Source organism: Solea senegalensis, linkage group LG15 (genome assembly GCF_019176455.1).
Source record: "Solea senegalensis isolate Sse05_10M linkage group LG15, IFAPA_SoseM_1, whole genome shotgun sequence".
In the NCBI taxonomy this organism is placed as follows: domain Eukaryota; kingdom Metazoa; phylum Chordata; class Actinopteri; order Pleuronectiformes; family Soleidae; genus Solea; species Solea senegalensis.
Window position 1 is genome coordinate 19,437,240 of NC_058035.1, and position 21,609 is coordinate 19,458,848.

At 39.2% G+C, this 21,609-nt stretch overlaps 3 protein-coding genes across 17 annotated transcripts in view; 1 reads left to right on the plus strand and 2 right to left on the minus strand.

Annotated features, from left to right (window-relative positions):
* itsn1 (intersectin 1 (SH3 domain protein)) overlaps nt 1–5,646 on the minus strand; it is a 52,555-nt gene extending 46,909 nt beyond the window's left edge. For all 10 annotated transcript variants that reach the window (XM_044045752.1, XM_044045751.1, XM_044045757.1 and 7 more), the window contains exon 1: nt 5,470–5,646. The gene's annotated coding sequence lies outside the window, so the exon portion shown is untranslated. The remainder of the gene's footprint in view (nt 1–5,469) is intronic.
* Nucleotides 5,647–6,072: 426 nt separating this feature from the next.
* cryzl1 (crystallin, zeta (quinone reductase)-like 1) lies at nt 6,073–12,859 on the plus strand. Of its 2 annotated transcripts, XM_044046665.1 has the most exons (13): nt 6,073–6,249; nt 6,572–6,649; nt 7,255–7,327; nt 7,421–7,465; nt 8,206–8,274; nt 8,574–8,707; nt 9,170–9,281; nt 9,420–9,440; nt 10,380–10,481; nt 10,555–10,670; nt 11,113–11,218; nt 11,584–11,629; nt 11,916–12,859. In XM_044046665.1, the coding sequence occupies exons 1-13, from the start codon at nt 6,184–6,186 to the stop codon at nt 12,010–12,012; spliced, it is 1,065 nt and encodes a 354-aa protein (XP_043902600.1). In that variant the 5' UTR covers nt 6,073–6,183; the 3' UTR covers nt 12,013–12,859. The 2 variants fall into 2 exon arrangements, with proteins under 2 accessions (XP_043902600.1, XP_043902601.1); XM_044046666.1 differs by lacking the exon at nt 9,420–9,440.
* Nucleotides 12,860–13,656: 797 nt separating this feature from the next.
* Nucleotides 13,657–21,605, minus strand: setd4 (SET domain containing 4). 5 transcript variants are annotated; one of them, XM_044046398.1, is made up of 13 exons: nt 21,584–21,604; nt 20,470–20,569; nt 20,259–20,354; nt 19,112–19,149; nt 17,705–17,793; nt 17,385–17,621; nt 16,383–16,442; nt 16,172–16,301; nt 15,904–16,078; nt 15,352–15,430; nt 15,120–15,200; nt 14,174–14,297; nt 13,658–14,089 (listed from the first exon to the last, which is right to left on the minus strand). In XM_044046398.1, the coding sequence occupies exons 1-13, from the start codon at nt 21,590–21,592 to the stop codon at nt 13,907–13,909; spliced, it is 1,401 nt and encodes a 466-aa protein (XP_043902333.1). In that variant the 5' UTR covers nt 21,593–21,604; the 3' UTR covers nt 13,658–13,906. The 5 variants fall into 5 exon arrangements, with proteins under 5 accessions (XP_043902330.1, XP_043902329.1, XP_043902332.1 ...); XM_044046395.1 differs by having other exon boundaries at nt 13,657–14,089; nt 16,172–16,442; nt 21,590–21,605; XM_044046394.1 differs by having other exon boundaries at nt 13,657–14,089; nt 16,172–16,442.
* Between the last annotated feature and the right edge of the window lie 4 nt (nt 21,606–21,609).

Genomic DNA, 21,609 nt, shown 5'->3' on the forward strand with positions numbered 1-21,609 from the left:
TTGAGGGCTTACATTGCCAAAGGTTTCCAAAACGTTGATTCACAACCCCACATACTTTTGTTTTTAAGTGTCAGTTTACTACAACAGCTCAAGAAAACAAACAGAAAGATGACAAACAAAGCCCTGCAAAAATGTATCAAGAGCAGGCAACCGTTTAACATTAAAAGATGTCTCACAAAGGCAACCAAAACCATCTGTTGTTTACTTTCTCAATTATACTGTGTTTATCAGTGTTTCCCAAAGCTCAAAATGATGTTCTCTAATGTCCACAAAGCAAAATGTATTTATTTTTGTTATAAGGAGCAAGGAAACCACAACATATTCACATGAAGCTGAAATCAGAGAAATTTTGGTCGATTCTCAAAATATTTGACGATTAATTTAATAATCGATTAATTAATCGAGTAATTGTTGCTGCCCTAATATCCAATAGAAATGAAATGAGTTATGGTATATAGCTCCAGAAGCAAACAACATGCTTTTATTTCCCGTCTCATCATAAGCACTTGAGGATTTGATGCTCTGTTTTTACTGTATACATGTATTGTATTTGCAGGATTAGTCTGTATAATTAGAGCATGTTGATCTGTTATCAAGGCTGGTGGCAGATGTCTGTTTAAGCCTTTGCATGTGCATGCACACACACACACACACACACACACACACACACACTGAAGAACATGATACAGATTAGTGTTCAAATTCTACTCTTTCATTGTCCCATCCCCCTCGTTTTCCTTTAACATTCCTCTTTCCCATTTTCCCCTGAATGAATTTAGAAAAACTTTAATTAACAATGCTTCAAAAATGAAGCCTTTTAAGGTATGTTTTTCTTAATAGTACAGTACATTCCAAAAAAAGTGTTATTGTCCTTAAGGCTGTCTTACTTTTCCCTCCATTGTAACAATGAACATGCTGCTCTCAATCAGAAAGAGAAAAAGAAAACACAAGTTCAAGAAATATATAGAAACAGAGAAGCTAACGTCACAAACATGTGATGCGCTGGTGAATCTTATCTTCGATTGGACGGATGTTCGGCAGAAGTACTGAGGGCTACCGTACTGACATGGGCGCGAAGCTCTATTTCACTGCTTTCCTGTATCCATCCATCTTCTACTGCTTTATCCTCCATGTGAGGGCCGCGGGGGGTGCTGTGCCAATTTCAGCTGACATAGGGCATAGTTGAATTTTCTAGATATCACAAACGGTCTGGGAGTTATGGTAATGAGAGGTACGCATGGCAAATCCTGTCGTCGCTGGCAGAATTGATAACAGAAGGGTTAAAACCCACTCCTTGCATGCATAAGAACATGCGTCATAAGAACATTAATATTTCCAACTTAGGAAATATACAATAATGGATCCCTTTGAGTTCCTAATAAGGAAGTGGTGACAATAACTAACTAAGTCACAGTCAAAAGATTCAACATTAAGCAACAAAAATACTTTTACGGTGCAATTAACAAATTAAATCACAAGCTGCTTATTTGCATCACTGAGCTGGAAGAAATCTAACTTGCTGTTGATGCCAAATAGACGACCCTGAAGCAAGAAACTGCATATTGTTGTGGAGACACTTGGAACAAACAAAAAAACCTACAACCTCCAATAACAGACAGCAACGTTGAGAAGAAAAGCAGGAGAATCAAAAGCTAAAATGCATCAAATGCATTTAGACGATGTGCTGTGAATTTAAATCAATCAAAGAGGTGCAAGAAACAAATAAGAAAAGAAATAAATGATTATGATTAACATGAAAGACTGGAAGAATTACTCTTATAAAATGTCATTGCTGGCCTCTGCAATAAATATAACAAAGGTGAATTGAGTTTGTCAAGTTAGCTACAATACAAGCATCTAAAAGGCTACGTTCAGATGCTCAGCTACGTTGTTGAAATTTGATTCAAATCTGATTGATTAGAGATCGGATTTGACTGTTGACATTTCAGATAGGAGTCACGCCAGCCTGGTAATATGAACACAGTATAAATACCTGTTAATTTAGCAGGTTTGGAGGCTATAATGATCATGTATAATCATTATATAGACAAAAGCATTCAGTTATGATTTACCAATCAATTAGCAGATTAATCCATAGAGGAAAATAATTAATTGCAACCACTCAGACTTTATCTTTTGATGAGTGACAAGGCGGTGGGGGTATTAATATATGCAACACTCGCACACATACACACACTTGCTAATATTTGCACACACACCAAGTAGAGACAGTGAATTTGACCTCTGCGTTTATCCTTCCATCCCATCCTTATTACACACAAGTAGTGAGCACACACAGTCCAGAAGCAGGAGCAGCACTTCTCTGTGCTCTGGGAGCAATGGGGGTTGGGTACCTTGCTCAGGGGCACCCCACCCCCTGTCCTAGGATTCGAACATGGCAGTTACAAGCCCAATTTCCTTGAACTTTGCCAGAAAAGGTCCCAAAGAGGTAACAAATTCAATTGCACACACACACACTACACAGCCAGCTAATGCTAGCACTACACAATATATACTACACAAATGCCATGGATGATAATTAAAATAATTGAAGCACTTAGGGACCAATAATTAATTTACTTGCTCTTTCTACAATGAACATACAAATAGAGTTTAGTGTATATTTACTACGTATGTGACTGATCTGTTTAACCCCAACTAGGTAACTGAAGTTAAACAGTTAAACGATGCAAAATGTAAACAATAAATATCAAAAATAAACCAGAATACAGATGAGCACTTCATGTAAAAATGCTAGCTGACAGCCAGTGTTTATTATCCGATGATATCTGGCTCGACAACACAACACAACACAACAGATTTAAAAGTAAATAAAAATGTAAACCTAATTGGCTCCATACACCCTGCAGCCCCAAGACTTCCAAGCAAAGCTTCAGCAGTCTCTTAATGTATCTTTTTATATATACTCAAAGTCATATTAAATGGTAGACATTTCATAACCAAACCAATAATCGAACATGGACGCCCATCCCTAAACCAGAAGCAGTCAGTCTACTCCATTATCATAAAAGCCTGTTTGTGATGGTTAGTGTTATACAACTTGTTTTCCTTCTGTGCAGTAGATTTCCTGGAGGGTGGAGCCAGGATGTTTAAGCTGGTTGGAAACACCTGGGTTCGCCAACCTATAAGAAATGTCCTTCTCTTGTCTGTCTCTCTCTCTCTCTCTCAGCCTGACAGCACAGATCATTTTTGGTTTGGATCAACACCTCACCCATGTCATTCATCCACACAGCTACATTCACCACTGATATTGCAGATATCCCACATATTTTCAGCACATTTAACATTTCTGCCTCATTCCCTCTTTGCTTATAAAAATAAATTTGATTTCTAAATTGAACCAAAGCTGTTTTTCCCTCACAGCCTTGAGCTGAGCCAAGGCCACTATTGTTAGTCCTAACCCTTAAACAGCTACATGGAGAGGTAACTTACATTACATTACATTACATGTCATTCAGCAGACGCTTTTATCCAGTACAACCTGCCAGGGGTGGAGTTGAACTTGTGACCATGAAGTCTTTCGCACACTGGTCTTAACCACTGAGCCACTCCACCCCACTTACTTTCATGATCAACACACCCAGAGATTAAATAATTAATCTGAAAATAGGAAGAGTAATACACTACATGTATAACTGAGTATGAGGTCATAAAATCATACGCAGCAGCTATATGCATTTTTAAACTCAAATACTGTGAATGTATTTATATAAGAGGGTTGGTTCAAACTTCAAGGTCATGATGTCAAACGTGTGATGTGGATTAAAAAAAAAACAAAAAAAACAAAACTGAATCAATCATATTCGATCTATCCAGACAGTTTAAGCCTGTTTAACAACACACACCCGCACACTTTCTGGTATTTCAAATTAACACTTCACTGTGTTGAATGCAGTCATGGGACATGTTACAATAATCTTCTCTATATATTGTTGTTCTATTTATAGGTCATCTGCAGCGGGAGCACAAAATCACCTTCCCGATTAGATTAACTCACTGAACCTCCTCGTTTACAGCCCACAGTTTTAACTGTCCTGTCACAAAAATGCAACATACTTCTCTGTTAGTATAGAATATATCAATGCCGTCCATATGTACAGTATATGGACAAAATGGAATGTTTTTGATGTAAAACAAAACAAACCTATGTCCTACACCATCTTAAAATTGTAATGCCACATGTCCTATACAATAAATGCTGTCTCTTTCTGCAAGTATCATTGCATCAATGCTAAATTTCATCATTTAATTGACAATAGAACATTACTGACTTTACAAAAGAGCCAAGTAATAAATATTTTCATAATAAACGGCTCTATTATTTAATCATAATTATAATACACTAGAAGAAATAATAAATAGTTACCATGGTGCTATTTTTTACATTCATGCATATGTAATAATGATCCAGGTACATCATATAAAGTATAATAACCAAACTACTTTTTGGCAAAGAATATAGTTACTTTTAAAACAACTTCTGCAGAGTGGAGTCAATACTTTAACTTGACTAAAGGAACTAGCTTTTTCCTCCTGCACGACTGGTGAGCATGCAAATGTGACTAGTTGCATTTCAGAGTCAATCCTTTGGGGGATTTCTTAAAATCATGAACACAATATAATTTGTTAAGTTCCAAATTAGAGTATGGTATTTTATCAACATATTTATATAAGAAGGTGCACAACGTGTTGAGTGCACTTCAACTCACTGGACATGGTGTTATCATCTGCACTGTCTTCACCTTTAAAGAGGGCCTATCAACATCCACGTTACTATGGAAACCTTGATGGAATCTTCTCCGATTTGACACACTTAAGCGCTACATATATACCTGACCCCGCGTAGGATCAGAGTGTTAACTTCTCTTTATAGCAAAGTATTTTTTAACAAATCACCTTCACCTCCAACATCATTTCTACAGACTCACCTGGCGTGACTAAGGGATACGTTCAACAAAGTCGGCATTGCTCAGGTGTTTTGACCTGACAGGTAGCTGGACACAAGGCTGTGATTGTTATCGAGTGTCACGCAAAGCAAACAAACGATGACTTAACTGAGAAAACGTACAGTCTGTAAGTTGCTACCTGTCAGCAACCTTGCCAATGGGTTTACTACCGTGGTTACGCACAGATGACACCAATCGGTATGATAGCTTTAGGACACAGTCAGGCAGTGCAGATGCAGTGATTTAATATAATCACATTTGCTAGTAGTAGCTGGCCTGGGTCATCTTACAGTTTCTTGCCGCTCTAATATTGTCACACAGAGAGACATGAGACAGCTCTCTAACGGATGAATACGACGCTTAGACGCTGACATTAGGAGGTTACTGGGTTAAACGATCAAGTAGCCGCGCTCATATGGATGTACTAACGCAAGCTAGCGAGCAAGCTAACCAGTGAGAAGCTAGCGTCTTTCACATCACACATACTACACTGAGCGCTTACCTCATAGTTCAGCCTCCATGGTGAAATACTGGATAAAGTGGCTCGTTGCGTATTTATCAGACCAAGTACTGTGTGTTTAATAAAGGTTCTTCTACAGTGAGTTGTTAAATCACCTAAACCCCTTTCCGGTGATTCTACAGTGGTTCCGAAATTCCGACCGACTGAGGGACAGTTGGAAAATGGGGTAACGCCACTCACGTATCGCGAGAAGTCAGCGTACCCATAATACGTACGTACTATCTCGCGACAGCTCACGAGCCATTTGCTCAACATGGGAATGCTGGGTGAAGGACTAGCGCACCTGATGGTCGTAATTTGTATTACAATGACAAAAACACCAGTGCGTTTACTAGTTTATACAGAATCAAACCGCTGACACAGTGATGCATCGATAATTATTATTAAATAGAAAATATTCTGAATAGAAATATTGTGGGTCATCATAAATTGCACAATTATTTTATGAAGTATAGGTAAATGTCTTCAGGAACGCTCACATAGCAGTAAAGATTTGGTTGTAGTAATCCAAGTGTCCGATAAGGGGCGGTATAATCACCATATCAATACAATTCCCCAAAGATCGAACGCAAAGAAGAAGAAGAGTTCAGCTGATTTTGTGTTGTGTAGCATATCCGGAACAACAGCGTCGCCTTCTACAGAGGAATACATAAAATATAATCATCGGATTGATTCTGTTTCTACCTGTGTAACAGAATGAAAGGTTTATATTGTCGTGCTGCTGTGAATAACGCTGAGACCAAGTTTGTCATCCAGGAAACGGTGAGTTTTTAAGGTGTTTAATTATTTCATGTTGACATCCACAGTCACAATGACTTTATATTAAAAACAGCAGATGGGGGGGAAAGAAACAGAATGGACGTGAATATGTGAAAAAGTAGTGGCAGTTTTTATTTTCCTCTGGCTTTTTATTCCAGTCCGTCACATGCAGAAGCCAAACACATAGCTATTCATTTGACCCTTGTGTGACAGAGGATTTATTACAGTGTTGAGAGGAAAGTACTGAATGATGTGCACGTGAAGCTGATGTGAACCTGATTCACTGAAACCCTGTGTCTCTGTGTGACCATTTGTTTCCCTCCAGAGTCTTCCAGATGTGTTAGGCAGCCATCAGGTCAGAGTTCAGGTGAAGGCATGTGGACTCAGCCCACTGGACCTCAAGGTAATAAAATGACTGTGGTAAAATATCTGTTACCAGATTAGAATAATAACCAGAAAAATTAAAAAAGCGTTTCATTGAAAATGTCTGTTTAAAGAACCCTGAGGAATTTGTGTATGTGGGGGTGAACCAGGTGGCAAAGAAGGCAAAAACAGACGTCACATAAAAGCTTCAGGGGCAAACTGGGATTTAAACTGAGAGCATTCTTGGAATCGCCACACTTGATCAATACATATTTTAGCAATAGCAATTGTATTCAATTATTTATGAATAGCTTAGTTAGGTCAAAAAATGATCTGCAACTGCTCAAAGGATAAACATGGTTATTACAAGTTTAGTTGTGGTTATTTATGTTTTAAAATGTTCAACAAAGAACCATAAATGATATGCTGTAAAGTACATTACTATATTTTCATATTGTTGAAATCCCCTTATATCCCCTTATATTTGATCCAAAGTAGTCCATACATTACACTGTGTGTCTTCGCATCCAATGTCAGTGATCTGTTGTCAGACCCTTATACACAGTTTATAAATGAAAGTATTTATATTGTTTTTGTCTTGAATTTAAATAACTTAGTTCATTACTACTTTTTGTTTATCTCCAGTTGCTCGCTGACATCGGGGTCCAGAGAGATTTGATCCCCGTTGGCAGAGAGGTGGCCGGGGTTGTCCTGCAAGGTCATAAAAACATGTGATCAGTGGTGAGCGTCCACACATTGTGTAGTCAGCGATGTTTTTTTAATAACGTGTGTGCCTGTTGTCTTTCTGCAGTGGGTGACAAGGTCTCATTTTTCCAGCCGGACGACGAGGTTGTAGGTAAGACGGTTATTAATGTGCATGTGGAGCCTGATCACAAACGGGAGGTTCAGGGTCTCGTGATTTGATCATTTTTAGTATGTCGATATGTGATGACTGAATAATCTACAGCCTCAAATCTAGATTAAGTGATTCACATCTCTCACATCTAAAATACTAATCTGTCAATCTAAAATATGATCAACAAAAGTATAGGAAAAACAGATGTTAACCACTTAACAAAAGGCTCATCTCATAAAATCAACACCTGCTTAAGTCTAAATGCAAAGTCATTACAAAAACACACAGGATGGACTGTTGCTTCCATCAGTAAGTTAAAATGTGTAATTTTGTGACTCTGGTGTCTGAAATCCTTTGTTGGAATGTGTCTGTGTGACACACATTGACCAAATGAGGCTCTTGAAGTTCCTGAGATAAAAACACAGATTTTCCCTTCAGACTTTGGTTTGGGAGAGTGAGTTTATAAACTTCACTTTCCAGTTGGAAAACGTTGTCCAACAGTGAGAGAAATGCCGGAAAAAAATAGTTGATATATCATCGACTAAAACAAGCATACATTATATTAGGTGTGCCCTTTTGTAAAGTTGCTAAAATCTGTTTTAGTTCTGGCTGATTCTAGGCATCTGACTTTGCTAATACCCCATAGAAGCACACTTCAAAATACCTGAACTATCCCTTTAACATATTGTATGCGTAGGTGTAGTTAATGATCATGCTTTACCTCCACCTTGTCTCTGTAGGTATCCTTCCTCTGGACTCATCCTGCTCTGGGCTCTGTGATGTCATTGACATTGAGGAAAACTTCCTGGGTAACACACTGTACACACACACACACACACACACACGCTGGTTGGATGACACTTCTTTCTATTTTCATGTTGCAGCTTTCCTGGGTTTTCTGTGTGATAAGTGTGCTCAAAAAGTGCAATGTTTTCCCTGTAGTTTTTCTGAAATGGCTTCTCCTTGCCCGCCCCCTTTCTGCACGTCACATTCTTCAAAAGCACAAACAAAGCTGTGGTGGGAGTTGAAAAGCAGCACAACGATGCACATCGTCAACTCTTAAAGCCGAGGACATTGATGATGAGGTGTCTCCGTTTGTGTCTTCCAGTGCAGAAGCCGGAGAAGCTCAGCTCGGTGTGTGTTGCTGCGGCGCTGCGCGACGGTCTGTGCGCATACACCGCTCTGCACACACAAGCTCATATGGCAGCCGGACACACACTCCTCGTCATGGACGGAGCCAGCGTATGTGGGGGGGGGGAAAAGAGTCAGATGTCATCAGGGCTGCGACAGTTTATCGAGTAATCAATTATTGACTGAGTACTAAATTGTTGAGCCAAGCCTTTGCTGTAAACAATTAGACCAGATGTGCAAATGTGCACACAATGTAACCAAATAACTGGAAATAAACACTATTTAGATATCATATTATCTAAATCTATCAATAAATAAGTAGTTTAATATGGTAAAATGTTTTTTAGTCCACACTATTAACATTTTTCACCATTTTATGGAACAAACACCTAATAATTAACTGATTTATCGATACTGACTATAAGTTATACTTAGTCGCAGCCCTAGGCGTCTTGGTTACTTTTGTGTGTAAAGTGCAGTGTCATCCAGCAGCGCAGTAACAGCTTTTTGAGGAATGAATTCTGGTCCCCGTGCAGTCGTAATGAGCCCATCTCTCCTCTCCATCCTCCTCAGTCTTTTGGCCTGATGTGCATCCAGCTGGCCTGTTACCATGGCGTCAAGGTCCTGACAACATCCCATTCTGCACAGAAACACACATTCCTGGAGCAGCTGCGGCCCAGCGTAGGTCTGTAGCGATGTCTGCACGACACTTTCCCAGTTTCCACAGAATGTCTGTGAAATGTTTTCCTGCTTGGATTTCACACTTTGTTTCATCTCTGCGTCCTTGTCCCTCTCCGTCTCTTCACCTTCACGCTCTCCTCAGGTGTTCAGGATCCTTTAGTTGGTGAGATCTTTTCTTTCCATCTTTCACAGACTTTACTTGCTGGATTTTTAACACCTCCAGTGATTGTTTAACACTGGTATATGAAATTAAATGACCCATCATGTATGTGTGTGAGACCAGGCTGCTTTTATGATTTTGTGTTTATTTTAAGTAGCTTGAGAAAGATAATTAAAAAGAAAAGCATTTTGGATGAGGTGATGTGATACTTGGTATCAGAAACGGTCCAATACTGGTGAACAAACAGTGGATCATCCCAAAAATCCAAAAAAAACATTATATATATTGTATGCTTCATGTTATGCAATGGTCTCAAAGTTGTGGCCCTACAATCGATTTCATGGGGCCCTCCAAACAATACCAAGTTGTAACGAGTCATTTCTATATGTTTTTATTTTTAAATGAATAGATACATTTTGCATCATAAATATGTTGTTTTTTTTTATTGTTCCATATTAAAACAACCACTTCTATTTTGAAATGATCCAATCCAATCCAACTTTCTTTGTAAAGCACTTTAAAACAAACACAGTGGACCAAAGTGCTGTACAGAATAATGGATAAAAGACAGAAGAAGTAAAAGACGGAAAAGCTCACACGAGGCAATAGAGTACATATATATAAAAAAAGGAATTAATACGGCATATTGATATGTAATTTTGAGCTCATAACGTCCACTGCAACTGTTGCTTTTCCCAAAAAAGTTGGGCTTTTTTTTTTTACTTAACTGGCCCCCGACTGACCAGACGAGACCGTCATTGGCCCACAGGTCATTTGAGTTTGAGACCCCTGCTGTAAAGGCATGGAAATGGAATTGTTAAACAGCTGCCACCCTGTGGTGAGCAGCAACATTTGAAAACGCTGCGTGACAATTTTCAGTTTGACATGTGTGAATTCGAGTCACTCATGACTGATCGCGTGGCTCTGTTATTGTTTTTGCAGTCAGAGTTATTCCAGTCTACGACACCGGCTCTTCAGACCTGCTGCCACAGGTGCTGGAGGAGACAGGAGGACTGGGAGTGGACATAGTCGTAGACTCTGGAGGTAAAAAAACATCCCACTGGCTTCCTGACTTATACCCTTCAGCGTTTCATTGTGTGTTTGTTTGTTTGTGTAGTTCGTCTGCTTGAAGAAGAAAAACCGCAGGAGATGAAACTCCGCCCACACAAACATGACATCATCAGTGTCCTGGGAGTGGGCGGACACTGGGTGACATCCCATCAAGACCTGCAGGTGAGTGAGAGTCAGACCTCAAATGATATCATTGTGGACAGTATTTTGTGCATCATTTTCATTATCTCCAAACTCAGGTTTACTGAGCTGTCCCTCACTCAAATGCTCATTTCTGATCCTGTCCATCCTGGTCACTCCCAGTGAAAAGTGCCATGGTCTCTAAGCCTTGTTGTCATTTATGAGTACATTTGTTTATTTGCTCTATTTATGCAATTTAGAAAAAAAAGCTCTCATACATGTTTTTGAACATGTGGGAGGAAACTGGAGAACAAGGAGAAAACCCACGCACACACACACACACAGGGAGAACACGCAAACTCCATGCAGAAAGGTCTGGACCAGGATGTGAACCCTAACCCAAACAGTGCTGTCCTCAACACACAACAAGTACATATCAGTAATGGAAGTGTGTGTTGTCTCTGTGTCTCTTTATGTTTCACAGCTGGATCCTCCAGACTGCAGATTACTGCACTTAAAATCAGCCTCCGTGTCCTTCCTCAATCCCGAAGTCTGGACAGCATCATCAGCTCAGCAGGGAAGATACCTCCGTATCCTCTCTGTGCTTACAGTGTGATACTGATACTTCTTCTTTAAAGCATAACTTTACTTCATTTCTCTACAGAGCTCCCCCTACAGTTTTAGGAGTACATATTTTTACGTCACCACCGTAAACATCCATCCATTGTCTTCTGTCTTTTTCATTTCTTACCATTCAATCGTTTGTGTGTAGTGCCACGAAGCAATTTGAGTTTCCTCCTGATTCTGAGGACTCAGGTCCTGATCTTGCAAGGCTAGGAGAAGTGGAGACAGCCCCCGAACTCTCAAACAACAAGCCATTCAACCATCACAATGACTCCGAAGCTGTTAAATCCTGCATATTTCTGCTTTAAGGTCTTTAACAACCTTTTCACAGACATTCTGAAGGACGTTGTGGAGAAGATGTCAACTGGAGTACTCAGGTAACTCAAGCCCAGTCATCTTCAACAAGGATTTCTGGTCCTTTTTGTTTGCATGGGTCCTCACTTTATGCCACTCATTTCTGAAGTTGAAGAGGATGTTAACTTGGAGTAAAATCGACATTTTATGTTTTCTATTTTTGACTATTCAACACCTCATTTACCAAAACTGTGAGCACCAGAACTGTGGGTTTACATCCGCTGTCTCCTTCTCTCTGTAGATGCACACACTCTTAATCAAACCTAATCAAATCCAATCTGTTTGTCTGGTTTCAATCTGTGTCTCCAGACCTCAGCCCGAGGAGGCAGTTCCTCTTTACGAGGCCACAGTTGCCATGGAGACCGTCCAGCGTCAACAGAGGAAAAAGGCTGTTGTGCAGCTCTGACCGAAATTGTCGCACGCGCCTGTGATGGGAGACGAGGCATGAAGCCCACGCTTCAGTGGCTGAAAGTATTTCACGCAGTCCAGTTGTTAAGTTATGTTTGGGACTGAAACATCCGTCTCAGCGAGCGCCGTGTGGAGGACGGAGCGCTCTAACTGTCGTTGTTCTATTACACTCATATTATTAGCCACAATCGTGCTCTGAAACAGCTCCATCCGCTCACACGTTGGCCACATTCAGACTCTAAATTTGACACATAGCCTCTGAATATGTGTGATTTCATATCACGTCGAGGCTTCTGCATCCTCTGTCTCTCTCTCTCTGAATTCATGAGCCTAGAACTGAGTCGATAAACAAATGACTTGAGAGAGACAAAGAATTGCTTTTAATAATTACAAAAGAAGGAGGACTGCATTTTAAGCTGCTGTCAGAAAAGTGTTATGACGTAATAGTTTAGTTACATAATTACATCAACAAAATACAACTCTTGAAGGGAAATAAGAGAAGCTTTTTTTTTATTAATGTACTGTGACATTTAATTATAAAAGAGAATAAAAAAAAACTAGAAATTAGAAATACATCAGTCGTTATCTTCACAATCCTCTGTTTCTTCATAATTCTGTCTCAAGTACAAAGTCAGTTCTATAGGTTTAGGTGTTAGTCACCATATGTATATGTGTATGTACATATATATGTACATACCGTATGTATATATAAATGTATACATCCTATAGGTTTAGGTGTTAGTTACCCTGTGCTTGGTGGTGCCTGTGTTCACCCTCTAAGTCAGTGGTCGGCAAATTAATATAATAATAATTTGTCCCAGCTGGTGAATTCAAAAATAAGATAAATATATATATATATATTTATATATAAATATGTGTAAATTGTTTGCTTTTCTTCAAAGTCATGCAGCATTCAGTGTCTTTTCTCAAATCACGACACATGATTTAGCATAATTTAAGGTTTGTTTGTGCTGTTTTTATATCACCTAGTATAGTTTTATTTTTGAATGGGTAAAACAGACAAACCTGATAAATAAATCACACGTTCATTTTATCCATGCTATTGAAAACAAAATACACTTCACAAATAAGACCAAAGAAGGCAGAATTGACAGGATATTTGTTTTTAAAGGAATTATACATATCAATTGCTTGTGTGATCGGTGGATCTGCCTCACACTCATGCATCACCTCATGGGCAGCAGTTTGGACAACTTTAGCTGAAGCCTGTTCTTCAGAAGAGCCTTTTGTTTTTTTTTACCGAGCATCCAGTTCATGTGGCAGAAAGTGTGACTCAAGCACCCCCATGTGGCTCAGAGGTGAACTGCAGCTATAAAGACCCAGTAGGTCTGCTACTTTACCACTTTATTTTTTAACTAAAATGTCTTAGATTTTCAAAGAATCTCACAAAACACTGGCCCCAGTAAAACCATTACTGCTGACGAGTTGGAGACCCGGTCGGAACAAGGTCCTTTCTGCATGGAGTTTGCGTGTTCTCCCCCCCGTGTGTGCGTGGGTTTTCTCTGGGTTCTCCGGCTTCCTCCCATAGTCCACGAATTGGGTATGAGGTCAATTGGACACTCTAAATTGACCGTAGGTGTGAGTGTATGTGAGAGTGAATGGTTGTTTGTCTCTATATGTGGTCTTGTCTCTACTGGCAATCTGTCCAGGGTGAGACCTCCACCTATTGCCCTCATGTCAGCTGAGATGGGCACAGCGCCCCCCGTGACCCGCTTGTGGGGGATAAAGCGGTCGACGAGCATGAGCGGTCAAGTCATCCAGCTCCTCGACATAAGCCGGACGGACACGTGACTCGGTCTGTCCGGCGTCACCACTTACAGCAAATCCCCTTGCTTGTTGTTGATGCAACTGGCAAACGCTCTGCTCAGATGTCAGCTCACAGCGTCAACATCAGGTTGGCACGGCAACAGTTCTTCCTCTTCTGGTCGTCTCATCATGCCTCGCAGCACTTCAAGACAGCGTCCCAGGAGGCACGTCTCCTCCTGTCGTAGTGAGTGGACCACGTCTAGCTGCTCCCTGACTGACTGGTCACACTGCTGCAGGAGCTCAGAGATCTACACACACACACACACACACAGTCACAGTCACAGTCACATCACTGGTTAGCGTGACACTTAATGATGAGTGTGTGCGCACACCTTATCCAGAGCTGCATGCGTGTCTCGTAGTAGTCGCTGACAGAGTCTCTCGGCCATCAGGACGCTCCACTCCTCCCCGTCTTCACACACCGCCTGGCCGAGCAACACTGCCCTCCACTGGTGACTATAAGAAACACACACATTTAATACAGTATATACACTGACCTCATCTTTTACAGGTTGACTAGTATGTCTTTCCAAGCAATTGAATATTGGGCCAAAACATCATATCTTATATAACAATAGTCGCCTGGTGACAACTTTCATCACCAACTTGTTACAAAGACTCTTTTAAGACACAAATGTGTGAGATACAGAGAATAAAATGTCCAAAAATGCTCTTAATGCTCTTTGTACTGTTAATTAGGGCTGAAACAATTAGTTGAATAATCGATTATTAATCAAATACAAAATGAATTGATAATCGATTGATCGCTTTCGTTATTAAAACATGATTTTGGATCGTTTTAGCTTCTTAAATGTGAATATTTTCTAGTTCCTTTGCTCCACAGAACAAAGAAATCATCAAAACTGAATCATTTTAGTTTGTGGACAAAACAAGACATTTGAGAATATCATCATTTCCAGGTTTGATTAACACTGGCATTTTATGGACCAAACAATTACTCGATTAATTGAGAAAATACTCGACAGATTAATCTATTATGAATATAATCGTTAGCTGCAGCTCTACTGTAAATAACGATTCTTATTCTTATAAATCTTATTCTTTAAGCCAAACAGTTATTTGCTCTCTGAACGGCAGGCTTTCATTTTTATTTTTTATTTTTCAAACCAAACATACGTCAGTTAATTGTAAATCCTAGCAACAGAATCTCTTTGAATCAGTTTTTATTTCTTCAGAATAAAGGTTCTGAATTCGGATGAAATTATCATTTTTTGTGAAGATAAGCAAATTAAAAAAATAATAATAAAAAAATCTTACTACAGCGTTTGTGGCATGGACAAGAGTCTGAGAGCCGTCATCAACCTCCAACTGGGGCCATCACTGGATACTGTCAGGTTTCTGAGAGGAGGAGGGAGGAGACGAGGGGGTGTGACGGACTTCATGCATCAAAGGGAACCAAGCTTGTGACTTCATTTACAGTTTGTCAGCAAAGACGTTTAACACGTTTCCAGAAATGCAGAAGCAGTGTTTTTAAATCGCGGGGACTCACTGAACGAAGTCGTTCTCTTTGAGGAACTTCATCTTCTGGTTCAAACTCCTGTCGCCTTTTAAAACCTCACAGAGGAGATCTGAGGGAACAAACAGGTACAACATCTTATATATTATAAATTAAATAGGAACATTTCTGCAAAACACACTCTTCAAGGCTACACTGACACTTGAATCAATAACATCTTAGTGTTTCATAGCTTGTACAAATGTGTTTTCCTTTTTAAACCATTAATATTCTTTTTTTTATTATTGTTTCCAGACATAAGCATTAAAACACATGTATTTAAAAAAGAAATGAATGTGAACATTTAGTCTAAGCATGTGTGTGCACCATGAAATACAACTGATGCTGATGTACAATCTTAACTAATCGAAACTAAACAAACAAAAATGTAAGGTCTAAATTGGAAATTTATGCTAAACGTGGCCACTAATTATATAAATACAGGGATATTAATCTCTATATTAATATATATAATACTCTGGATATTTTTCACTACATCACAATAAAGTTTTTTGCAGTTTATTACAGCGTTTCACCGTAGTTTACCTGCATCTACATAAACCACACTGTGTGGGTTACCGGGGGCAACAAAGCCATACTCTAACAGCAGGCGCTGGTTATCATGGGAGCCGTAGTTTATGAAGGCCTGCTGGAAGCGCGGGGTCCCGGAAACACTTCTGATTTCATAACATCCTGTCACGTCACTGAAACCTGCTTTTACCTGAGGAAAAATAAAACATATCGTGTACATAAAGGAAACAACATCTATAGAATCTACTATTGCTTATGTAGGGTTGAACTTTCATGTATTTACCTGCACATCAGGCTGGTGGTTGAGCAGGTCCAGGAAAGGGGCTAAAGCATAAACATCCTGTCCAGACAGGAAGTGGTTGCAGGGATGGGACATGAAGACAGAGCGCGTGTTGACGCTGCACCACGCCCACCTGGTGGGAAAGAAAGAATCAGACACATATTGTGTATGCATGCATGTGTGTGTGTGTGTGTGTGTGTGTGTGTGTGAGCACCTGAAAGCGTCATACGTGAACACCTCCTCTGCTGGCTGACTCAGGACTGGCTGCAGGGATCTGGACCAAAAATAAATCACATCACAGAGTGATTTTTACATTCATCTGAAGAACGACATGTTGCAACATGTTCACACAAACACAAAGTACTGCTTTGTGGTATGCACTTGTGTAGGCACGTGAACATGTGGATGAATACTGTGCCTGCTCCCTTAAGGATTTAAGATTTTTATCCTTGCATGTAATGATGCATTATTGTAAAATTCTGGGCAACTACCAATGTTTAAGATAACAATTTGACTGATAACCAACATACGGATATTGTGTAATGTAAGTAATTAATAACCCCCCCATATATGTGTATGTATATATATATATATATACATACATATATATATGTATGTATATATATATATATGTGTATGTATATACATGTATATATATATATATATATATATATATATATATATATATATATATATATATATATATATATATATATATATATGTATATATATACACACATATATATACACATACATATATATATATACACATAGCATAGACAAACATTAGTGTACTATTTAATGAAAGGCCAATAAACGTGAATATTGGCTGATTGCAGACATTTGGAAGGGCAGGGGTGAACATTAAAAGGGCATCTACTGGGCACCACTGGGATATAATTTCCCACATTCTAACACACGTGTGCACACCTACACAAGGACATCCTTTACATCACAGCATCACTTTCTATCACCAGGATGGGCATTTTCTATACAGCACTGTATATAATTTCCTCTCAGGACACCCTATAACGGCCCCATTTTTGACTGGAAGGACAAAGGAATAGGAAAACAAAGTTTGCTTTTCTCCACTACAAAGGCATTCCTTTAGAAATACAGCACAGTTGTGGGTGATGTCACAATAATAAAGATCATGTTTCTCTCTGCTCTAGGTCCCAGGCTTCTTTGCACACCATAAAAACACAACCAAACACACCTGAAAAAGTCCTGACTGGAGGAGTGAAGTTCTTGTAGCGCCTCCCTCTGCTCTAAAGCTCGCCTCTGCACGTCAGCGGGCAGAACAGCCAGGACAGTCTGTGTGAAGTAGGCGGGGCAGGTGTAGGAGGTTGGCAGCACGTCAACGTAGGGGAACCAATCAGAGGTCTCTCCCCGGTGTCGTTCGCTTACCAGGTACACGCAGAGCACCAGCAGGGGAGAGAGACGGTGTTTCCAGCTACGGAGACAAAAACAGTGACTCCTACATATCACATTGTTATATAAAGCACATGTCATGGAAAAGTGTGTTTCTGTGTTTACCTCTTAATATAGTGTCCCAGGTAGCTGCTCAGGACAGTTGAGGTTGTGAGGAGGCAGGAAGCAGGGAGGGAGACGATGAGCTGACCAGGCTGACAGAAGAACACATTTAAACACAGCCACCGAGGATCACGACTCCCTTGCATGTTTGCGCTCCACTGAAGCACAACACTCGGTCAAGGACACATCATTACATGAAGCATCACACGGCGAGAGCCTTTCGACTGGGCGACAAACTCATTTATCAACGTCATTTAGATCTCGATCAGTTAAGCTCGAATACAATTCCTTTTTAATTAACTTGATAAAATCAACTCATGAAACATAATCACAGAATCCATGACTGTGAATGAGAGGGAAAAAAAGGGGGGGGGGCGATACATTTACTTATTACTTTTTCATTTTGTCATCTAAAGGACAATAACTAAAACGTAAATCTGAGTGTATTTATTATCATAATTTTTAGTTGGTTGGTTGCTTAGTTAGTAGGTAACCAGCATTACCTACTGTACACTGTGTATATCACTTCATAGCATGTTATTGTGGTTTATTTAAAGCTGCGGTAGGCAGGAGCTCAAGAAAAATATTCGATTGTTGATTTTTATTTGCAGTTTGTAAAAAGAATCATATTTTGGCATCTGAGCTCTTGAGATGAGCATGGACTGATGCAATCACGTGACAGGACGGGTGTTTTATTGTCTTTTTTATTCTTTATTTAATTTCTTTGGAGTGTAGGGAATCGTTGCAGAGGCTGTAGTTGTAGTGGAACAGCCGATAGGAGCAACTGGCTTTATTGATCAATAATATCAAAGAAGTACAGCCTACGATTATTCTCATAATCAATTAATCTGTTAGATTAAACGACTAGTTGTAAGAAAGTGGAAAATCTGGAGTTAATGATGTTCTTCAACGTCTTGTTTTGTTCACAAACCAAAATTATTCTGTTTTAACGCTTCTTTTTTATATAGAGTAAAGAAACCAGATAATATTCTAGGGCTGCAACAATTATTTGATGAATCGATTACTGAATAATTACTAAATGAATCGTCAACTATTTTGATAAACGATGAATCGGTTTGAGTGTTTCTATAAGTGTCTCCAATTTTTCAGCGTCTTAAATGTGAATTGTTTCCAGGTTTGGTAAATACTGATCAACATTTTTCAACATTTCCTGACATTTAACGGAGCAAACAAGTACTCGATTATTGGAGAAAATATGAAAATCGTTAGTTGTTTGTATTGTTCCCTACAATATTCACATTTAATAAGCTCAAAGTTTGTTTGATCATTTAAAAAAAAAACAAAAAAAAGAGACTCAAACAGATTAATCAATTATCACAATAGTAGATAATTAATTTGGTACTTTAATCAAATACAATGGTAACATCAGTAATGGATTAGACAGCTTACCTTTATAGTTTTGAGAGTCTGCAGTCCTCTGCCTGTGTCTGCATGACAAAGGAGAAAAAACACACACACATATAAATACTTAGATTGAAAGTCCTTTCAACAGCTTCAAAATCATTTTTGATGGGTCCCTGACTTAACAAGATAAGCACAAGACTCCGTCAACTAACCAACAGTTAACTAGTTGCTCAGTTAGTTCCAGGTTGCTAATGAAAACCGGTAGTTTTTCTGTGCACCTGCGTTATGTAACAGAAAACGAGGTGAAAAGTCCTGACTCTTTTGTTTTAGAACTTTGACAGGTAATTGTATTCACTTTCAAATTCCATGTCTACGTTACCTATGCTGCACAAATACAAGCTCATGGTTAAATTGTTTGGCTCTGACCCGAAAAACCGGATTTCTGAACAGCTCGCGACAAGTCTGGATGTCATTAGTCACCACAGTTCTGATCTGATGGCGCGATTGCCTACGTTGTTTTTAGAATATTTTATTACAAGTAAATTTGCGCTTTAAAGATTAAAATGTGAATCTGTTGTATTCTGAGCCGAATATATATTATGCTTTTTTCATGTCCACTTTTGTCTTTTCTATATTGTCACCATGACTCAGCAAATCTTATCTCGGCAACCGAGATAAGTGTGACTGAGTGAGAGAGACTATTTTATGTTATCTGCATACTTTTATCTACACACACTGCCAGAGACGTGTAGGTATCTCACCTGTATCACACCTCAGCACACTGACTGCTGTGTCATCATCATTATTACACTGTTTTCATTCAACTTTAAAAACTCGATCTCAAGATCATCGCCCTAATCTGGGCTTCTCTCCTTCCTTCTCTCCACATTTTAGAACTTAATTCAAGCACTGATCACAGACTTAGATGGGTCTGGGCCTTGAGCTACACAACAGAAATGTTGGGCCTTTACGATGATGCATTTCTCCAAACCCAGGAGAATGGAGCCTCTTTCAAATCAGCCTGGAGTTGCACTAAGTCCACACCAATATGTGATGTATTTTTCCTCAGGCCCAGGTCTCATCTTTCCACCAAAGTGCTGGGAACCTGTTTAACAGTTTCTTTTATTTTTTGCATAATCATGCTAACGATCTAAAAACCACCAAACGGACAAGGATGAAAGCAGAGTTGTACCAGTGAAGAGGGCTGGCTGCAGCAGTGCTGAAGTGAATCCTCGCCGGTGAAGAAACTTCATCAGCCTCACATATTGTGGCTGGTGACACAGAGAGACTGAAGAGACAGAGAAAGGGTCAGGTGTGATGGGAGAGACCAGCAGTGGGAAACAGAACAGAGAGTGTGCTGAAACACAGAATTGAAACCATCGTAGAAACATATTATGCAATACCTGACTGGATGGGGCATTCACATTTCTGCCTCCTTTTCCTTGCAGCTCTTCCAGCTCGACGGCTACAGCCCCTCATGACCCCACCTGGACCTGGGACTCCCTGTGGTAACAATCAAACGTATAGTGAATGCAACTCGACAGACGTTCACCAATATTGATGCATAGAGCAGTTTACTTTAGAACATGTGCAGATTTTCTGAAGGTCTTTCATCATCTGCTTGCACCCAATAGAATAGTGTGCCCACTGGATAATCCTGTATTTTAATATTAGACTGTCCATTTGTTTCCTTTTTATGGTCCATGCTATCTGTCTTTGTTTTTTTTTTACCTGTCCTGCTTTTTGTTTGGCTGTTTTGTTGCTTTTGATTTTCTTTGTAAATTGTCTTTAAAGATTCTTTCAGGTTATTTATAAGGTTACTTTGTTCCATAATAGCCCATAGTGAGTTAGAGGTTAGGGTTACCACATGAAAGTAAACAATTAAGAAGAGGTCAGCTGATTAGTTACTGTAAAGTAGCATCATCTGCCACAGGACAAAAAAAAAAAATATGATCAATGGCTTTGTGATTGTAATCTAAGCTCTTGTTGTAATGGTTAGTACGAATAACAATGTTATTATAGTTAAAACTTGTAAATGGAAAAAGAAAACCAGTTTCTAACCTGAGACCCCTAGGTCAAATGACATATACATTTAAAGGAGAAAAGCAATTTTAATAATCATGCATATCTATAATAAATGTATAATAGTTATCTTGCATGACTATAAAACATGTTTCATTCATCATTATCATCACTCATGTATTCATATTCCCCGATTAAGAAATGTTATCGTTTAATGTATATACTGTATATTCTTACATTATAAAATCAGCAGAGGGTGACAGACAAATAGCAAATGGTCCCTAAAATAGAGGATTACATCAGACACCGGTTGGTTTTTACACATTTCAAACTAAACTACAATCTAAAAAGAGTCGTCATTTACACTGCACTTATAGTAATATACAATAATATAAATAAAAGCACCCAGTCTACTTATCGGCACGGTTATATGACTGTAATAGAGTAAAAATACGACCTGTAAAGCATAATAGTCTGTCTGTAGTACTCACGTACCCATACCATGTGGTGTTTTTGTTCCG

What these genes read in the sequence shown, in the direction of transcription:
- setd4 (XM_044046394.1), bottom strand. An exon ending in CTGGGACACTATATTAAGAG is followed by an intron (nt 17,622 to 17,704) that starts GTAAACACAGAA and finishes TTGTCTCCGTAG; the next exon opens with CTGGAAACACCGTCTCTCTC. An exon ending in TGTGGTTTATGTAGATGCAG is followed by an intron (nt 15,431 to 15,903) that starts GTAAACTACGGT and finishes TTGTTCCCTCAG; the next exon opens with ATCTCCTCTGTGAGGTTTTA.
- cryzl1 (XM_044046665.1), top strand. Translation starts at nt 6,184, where the DNA reads ATGAAAGGTTTATATTGTCGTGCTGCTGTGAATAACGCTGAGACCAAG. An exon ending in TGTTCAGGATCCTTTAGTTG is followed by an intron (nt 9,441 to 10,379) that starts GTGAGATCTTTT and finishes TTGTTTTTGCAG; the next exon opens with TCAGAGTTATTCCAGTCTAC. An exon ending in ATGTCAACTGGAGTACTCAG is followed by an intron (nt 11,630 to 11,915) that starts GTAACTCAAGCC and finishes CTGTGTCTCCAG; the next exon opens with ACCTCAGCCCGAGGAGGCAG.